The 7,365-nt window shown below is 45.8% G+C and overlaps 1 protein-coding gene across 1 annotated transcript in view; it reads right to left on the reverse strand.

Annotated features, from left to right (window-relative positions):
- Positions 1-470: 470 nt before the first annotated feature.
- LOC106815772 overlaps positions 471-7,365 on the reverse strand; it is a 30,044-nt gene continuing 23,149 nt past the window's right edge. Inside the window, exon 3 of the mRNA XM_014820279.1 lies at positions 471-807. Coding sequence (XP_014675765.1) covers positions 563-807 — 245 coding nt within the window. The 3' untranslated portion in view covers positions 471-562. The remainder of the gene's footprint in view (positions 808-7,365) is intronic.

Here is a 7,365-nt window from a genome sequence, read left to right on the forward strand (position 1 = left end):
TAAAAAATTAATTAATTAATTAAAAAATAAATAAATAATTAATTAATTAAACATTATGACTATAGATCGATACCCCCTCCCCTGTGGCTTTCGGACTAGTGGTTTTCGGACTATAAGGGCGCTTTCGAATATTGGGCGTCGGATAACGCAATTTTTATTGAGGTTTGCACATTATTGATGGTACAAAATTTCTTTTTATTACAGGCAAGGATTCTTTCTAAAAATTCAAGGACATTTTCATGAATTCAGACTTTTCAAGCACAAATTCAACATTTACTAAATTCTAGTACTTTTCAAGGACTCCCCTCAAATTCAAGGACTTTTTAAGGACTGTGCGAACCATGTCATGTGACTGACGTCATCATGACGTCAGCCGCGGCTCACTACACATGTACGCGGGCAAGCAAAACGCGCTGACAGTTCCCATGTACCGTTATATGAAGAAATGAGCATGTACACAGGTGGCACAAAGTGTTAGCCATCGAATAAAGTTGAAAATGAAAAATCGGTACAATTTTCCCTAAAACCTTGAGAGTATCCTTAACGAACGAGTCGAATTAATCTACATCTCAACCGAATTCATTCCCAATGCCGGCATCTGATCGCGACAACAGTATAGCGCAGCATCAATGCAGACCCGCGCCAGAAACGCGATGCGTATCACGGCTACGTTCCTCTGCGGCTGCCAGCCAGCTATCGCGGCATCTAAAGTGAAGCAACACTCACATTCAGTCTTCTTCTGGATGAACCGAAGCTTACATGCCGTCCTGTAGCTAGCAAACCGGATCACGTCGAAATTCTGAGAGTCTGAAACATCCAGAAATGCACGTGTTACAGAAACTGCGCGCGCGCACGCTCACAGACCCTTGTAATAATTGGCTTTCACTTACCTTCACTTTAAACTGACAGATGAAAAACTTGACGTACGATATCGGATTAAGTTATATTTGAATTCAGCCATATTGCGTATGATTTACTAGCATTATTGTCATTGTTATTCTATATTACTATTTATACGGCGTAGAGCATCCCATTTATTTAAATCCAGTCAATTTCATATGAAAATTTGCGGATATCTCATTGGGCACAGAGAGTAAGGATTTGGTTGGTTAACGACTAATATGCAAAAATAGATTGATCAAAAAAACGTTTGATTTAAATCTTATGGCTATTATATTATGCCTATTTGGGATTTTCAATACATTACTAACCATAACAAGTGCCGCAGAGCGACAGCGCTCATCTAACGTCTACTGCGGTGACTCTGTGGTGGAGTGGTGGGATTCTAGTAAACCCTGTTAGTCCCAAATGTGTTCAACTATTGGGCCGTCGGACTAGCGAGCAGTCACCGCCATTACTAATGCTGAGAGGGTCTATGTCCCCCGGGGTACTGCCGGAGCGTACCCTGGGTACGGTCCGGTATACCGGAACGTACCTTGGTACTATCTAATATGCCGAACCGTACCTCGCCTACTCCATTAACGAGTTTAGGGAGTCGCCTACGCCTACTCCCTAACCCTAATCCTAATCCTAACCATATCAAATAGTTACCCGGGTACGTTCCGGTATACCGGACCGTACCCAAGGTACGTTTCGGCAGTACCCTGGGGGACATAGACCCTATGAGCATTACGCTGGTGTCAACAAACGCGCACCCGAATGCACTTGTGTAACAAGGGAAACGGGACTATTTTCGGTCACACTGCAATTTCAACTATCACTGGCAGATGACAGCTAGCTGTAGGGGGGTGATGCTGAACGATACTGGCTTAGGGAATACCGTGAAAATGCTTGTTGTATAATGTCTCTGACGTCATCAGTGACGTCAGCCGCGGCTCACTACACGTGTACGCGGGAAATCAAAAACGCTCTGAAACTTCACATGTATCGTTATATGGAGAAATGAGTATGTACAGAGGTGGCACATAGTGTTAGCCATCGAATAAGAATGAAAATAAAATATCTCTAAAATTTTGCCTAAAACCTAGGGCCAGGCGGTGTTTTCAGCTGGATGAAGCCAGCAGACTACAGGTCAGTGTTTCATCGTGGTACCTACAGCAATTACTGTGGATGCTATTGTGGAGATTTCAGGGGGCTGACGACATACAACGACACAATTTCAATAGTCACAGGCAAGCGATCTCATGATTACATAAATTAAAGGTTTCCCAGCAATAGGTAGAAAGTTTTCCCCAGCAACAGGTAGAAAGTTCCCCAGCAACAGAGACAAGCGCGGGGGGAGGGGGACAGCTAACAGATGTGGGAGGTGGATGGGTTGCGACGCCCGTGCACGTGCCGTACGAGGAGGGTTGCATCGCCTCTCTGCACCTGCTAGACAAGGGGGGTTGCGTCACCCGTGCACGTGCTGTTCCGGAATATATTATCAGGAGTAGATAATAGAAGATCTATCTATCTTCTATCTTCTATAGAGATAGAGAGATAGAGAAGAGTAGATAATAGAAGATCTTCTATTATCTACTCCTGATATTATTATACGTACTGCCTGATATCGGCGAGACCATGTTTATTACGTACAAACTCCGTACATTTGCCAGCCAGCGTGGCGCCCGCAGACCAGCAGCGCGAGCTTTTGATGCAGCGAAATGATAACAGGTGCCGATAGCGCGAGCTATTTACTATCGCTTGCTGCATTAATAGCATAGTGCCAGTACTCACGCCTGGGCGCGGGCGCACGGCATATGGAACCGATGACTACTATAGTGGGGCGGTTTACCTAGGATATTCAAACCTATTGTGCATTTTTTGATAAAAGCACCAATTTTGGCACAGAGGTAGACCAATATATTATCAAGAGCTAATAATACCTAGAGTGTACAACGGAAAAACGGGAAAATAGTGCTATTTCACGACAACATTATTCTACTTTGCCTGCGAGTCTATAATAATTTCATGCTATTGCATTAAGCAGAATTCTTTGCTCTCTAAAACAAGACCAACCGCTTGTCAATACGATACTCCTTAGGCGGAGATATCGGCTCCTAAAACCTCCTCTCACATGCGCAAACGCCGCATCGAATGCCACTTCCTGTCAGCGCATCTCGTTACACGCGGCCTAAGCATTTGGCATCGTTTTCCGTCGCCGCTTGGAGCGCCTGATAATTTTGATGGCTTTTTCACATGCCAAATTGTACTCTCTTACTAGCTGCGTTGTAGAGACTAATTAAAACATTGCGCTCCATCATGACGGGCATTAGCCCGTGCTAGGAAGATAATAGGAGATAACGGCATAGGCGATGCCCCCGAAGTCCACTCCACCCTGCACCTGCACCCGAAAATCATTCATAAAATGTAATCGCGCGGAAAAAACCAACTCTCCGAAGCCAACCTTAGCGCGTGTAAGGATGCTGCAGAAGTGGATTCGAGGCGACGTTTGCGCATGTGGGAGCGGAGAGGTTGTAGGACGCCAATATCTCAGCCAGGGAGGTATCGTGATGACAAGCGGTTGGTTCTTGTTTTTAGAGAGCAAAGAATTCTGCTTAATGCAATAGCATGAAATTATTATAGACTCGCAGGCAAAGTAGAATAATCATGTCGTGAAATAGCACTATTTTCCCGTTTTTCCGTTGTACACTCTAGGTATTATTAGCTCTTGATATTATGAACAAATTTGGATGTGGAGCCATCGCTCAACTGCCCCCTGGCGGCCGTGGCGGCCATTTCCCCAAATGGCCGCCAGCAGACACCCAAAAGACACACAGAAATTAGATAAAGTTTGCTGCTGAAATGTTTTAGTGAATGTTTATTGAATGTTTTGAACCAAGACATGCCAGATAGCTCTTAGTCCCATTTTGGGAGATGCTGCTGATATTAATTAACATATTTAGGCTAATTGCAGATGAAACGGCGACAAGGAAACCCATGATCAGGCATCAAATGCTGACATTCCTTGTGAATAGGCTAGATTCATTTAAGTTGTGGAAATGTTATCTGACCTTCTTCCTCTGTCTGTCAATAGCTATTCATGGACACTGCCCACGCCAATTAAGATGCCAATTAACAAAATTATTAACACAATTAGGCTAATTACATCGATAATACAAAAACAATAACAGAACCAGATAGTGATAATTATGGTGGCTCGCTCTCATCAGATCAATCCTGGGCAAATCAAATGTTATACTTCTGTGGTCAAGGGACACTACTACATTTAATTATCATGTTAATTAATGCTAATTATAATAAATATTATAATAATTAAGCATACTAGTGGAGCGAGGCAACGGACTCGCGCACTTGCTGGTATAAACTGGTGTAGCGCTATAGGCATTGTACGTGTGGCTGGCGTGTTGACACAATGGTTTAATCGCGTTCCTGTGTAATTGTGTCGCATTGAGAATTGTCTATACAAAACGCGCGTGCCGTGTTGCTCTTCTTGCATCAATACCCGAATTTGATCGAATTTGATAATTTCTCATAAGGCAATTAAAAATAAACCAAACATTTTATATAAAATGCTCAATATATTTTTCTGGACAAACATAACGACAGTTATATATATGTAGCGAATTCGACCCGCCGTACAACATACACTATAGCATGCGTCAGCATTACTTCAACCTTGAAGACGTACGGCTTCGTAGCCACGTAAGCTAGCAGCGGATTGGAAAGAAAAGCCATGCTGCACCACTTGACCTATAGTTTAATTGTGCGGGACACCTGCAGGTCACACGTGGGGTGTGACAACGTGATGTCCCACGGCTGTATATAAGCTGGGGCCACAGGCACTTGAAGCGTATCAACTGTAAACACACGCCGCCGCCATTGCGCGTACACTGACACATAAATATATAGTTATATTTATATATATAGCTATATATATATAGCTATATATATAGCTATATATAGCTATATATAGCTATATATAAAGCTATATATATATTATCTGTCAGTGTACGCGCAATGGCGGGCGGCGTGTGTTTACAGTTGATACGCTTCAAGTGCCCTGTGGCTGGGCATTCCACCCCAAAGCAGCACAAGAGCCAGCTTGGCTCAGTCAGGGGAAGCTCGCACCCTCCCACTGCCCCCTCTCTAGTTGCTGGGGGCTTGTCCGTCGTGCCTAGCTGAGCATGTAGGGTGTAGCGGGAGCTCAGTCAGACGTTTACGCAGGACGAGGATCACGCGCTTGCTGCCTCCATTCCTCCCTGACTCCAGGACACACAGCGCAAGACGAGGATCACGCCGCTTGCTGCCCCCTTCCTGACGCAAGGATACACAACGCAAGATGAAAGTCACGCAGCTTGGTAAGCGCTAGCGAGGAAGCTCGCACCCTCCCAACTCTCTCTCTAGCTGCCTGTGCTGGCTCTGTGCTGCCCTGCTAGCTGATCATGGCGCGGGTGTAGCGACTAGCCTGAAGCACTGCTTCATTAGCTGCATCGGGCCTTCAGCACAAGTAACGGTATGATCACGCGTTTATATCTGCCGCTGGCCTAATGGTTCAACGTGTGTATTAATACAACCGTACGCTTGATCGCTTGCGTCTTATGAGTTGCGTCGGTGGCATTTCCGTTAATCGCAGTGGTCGCCTGCTCAAGGCAATTAGTACCCGGGCCAACACTCAGGCCGGCGGATAACGTCTCTGTCGGCGAAAAGAGCGCAAGCACGGTCGCTTCGTGCAAGCCCACGTGTAGCACAACGGATGGCGAGAAATAGCTGGCGCATCGCTGACACAAGCTCGCCTGCGTGGCTCTGCGGCGCGCCACGCTGCTGGAAATGCTACGGATTTGGCTATCTGTTAATCAAACACCGGGACTCGCCGATATCCAGACAGTAATTGGCAGTCCGAATATATATCCGGTGGCTTATTTCCGTAGGAGTCCGTATATTTTGCTCGCACATGAATTAGATCCTGGGTAATATTTCCCGTACGCTCTCCGTGCGCTTTTCCAGCCTTTCGCGTGTTTAGTCCGTAATTTTGCGTCCGTTTTTAGCTCAAGCATGAACGAAGTCGAGCATACAGCTTGTACGCAATCGCATGTTGTCGGTCCGTTCCGCTCCCGTCTTGCAATTCGGCGACGTCGGGGGGCCATCGCGAAAAGGACTCCGGATTGTCGAATGTTGGGCGAGGGTAGGCGTTCAAGCTGGTCAATGCGAGGGGAATATTTCCCCCGTAGGGTATAGGAGGAAATACGAATGCGGCATGGCGCAAATGCGGAAAATGGTTCCGAAATGGCCGAAATAAACCTTACACTTACATCGAATATTAAGGGGTTACTTCCTCCGTTTCGCCATGCTTTCCCACTTCGCCATTTCCCATTCGCCATTAAATTTCCCATTTCGCATTTCCCATTGTCGCCATTTCCCATTTCGCCAGTTCCCACTTCGCCATTGTCTCCCATGTCGCCAGTTTCCACTTCGCCCAGTTTCTCCATTTCGCCAGTCTTCCCGTTTCGCCCAGTCTCCCATTCCGCCCAGTTTCGTACTATCTCCCGCGACCACCCCCTTGTTTCGAGGTGGCGTAAAAGTAGGCCTCTGTAATGAATAAATTGGTAACGAATCTTTAAGATATGGAGTCACACTTATTATTTAAGAACAATGAAGGCGAATCGTACATATCAACACACATAGTGGATCATGTACAGGCACCCTAACCCTAACCCTATAACCCTAACCCTAACCCTAGCCCTAACCCTACACCTAAACCCTAGCCCTAACCCTAACCCTAACCCTAGAATGACTCTTTTTATAAGCAACTGGAAGGCGATAAATTTCGTGCAGGGGGTGGAAGCAAACAAAAATTATTGGCGAATCGGCCGGTACAAGGAAACTGGCGAAGTGGGAATGGGAAAGGGCGGGAAAATGGCGAAATGGGAAAAAATGGCGAAAATGCGCGCGAAAAGGCCGAAGGAAGTGGGAAACATGCGCGAAATGGGAAACTGGCGAAATGGCGAAAATGCGCAAGATGGGAAATGGCGAAGTGAGGGCAAATGGCGAAACGGGACAGACACCATATTAAGAGCATAGGTCGAGCCGTTGCAGATGCGTTTATTCCATTCGCCATTTTCCCATTTCGCCATTTGCCATTTCGTCATTAAAAATTCCCACTTCGCCATTTGCCATTTCGCCATATTCCCGTTTCGCCATTTCCAACTTACGCCATTTTCCCAATTTCGCCAGTTCCCATTTACGCCAGTTTCCCGTTTTTCGCCAGTTTACCCATTCCGCCATTTCGTCCTATCTCACGCAACACACCCCCTTTGTTCCGAGATGGGTTAAAAGTAGGCCTCTGTAGATGAATAAAATTATAGCGACTCTTTAGCATACTGAGTCAACTATTTATTGAGAACAAGAAGCGGCGAAATCCGTACATATCAAAACATAGGATCATGTACAGGCACCCTACCCGGA

The sequence above is a fragment of the Priapulus caudatus genome, unplaced genomic scaffold (genome assembly GCF_000485595.1).
Source record: "Priapulus caudatus unplaced genomic scaffold, Priapulus_caudatus-5.0.1 Scaffold1197, whole genome shotgun sequence".
NCBI classification, from domain to species: Eukaryota; Metazoa; Priapulida; class Priapulimorpha; order Priapulimorphida; family Priapulidae; genus Priapulus; species Priapulus caudatus.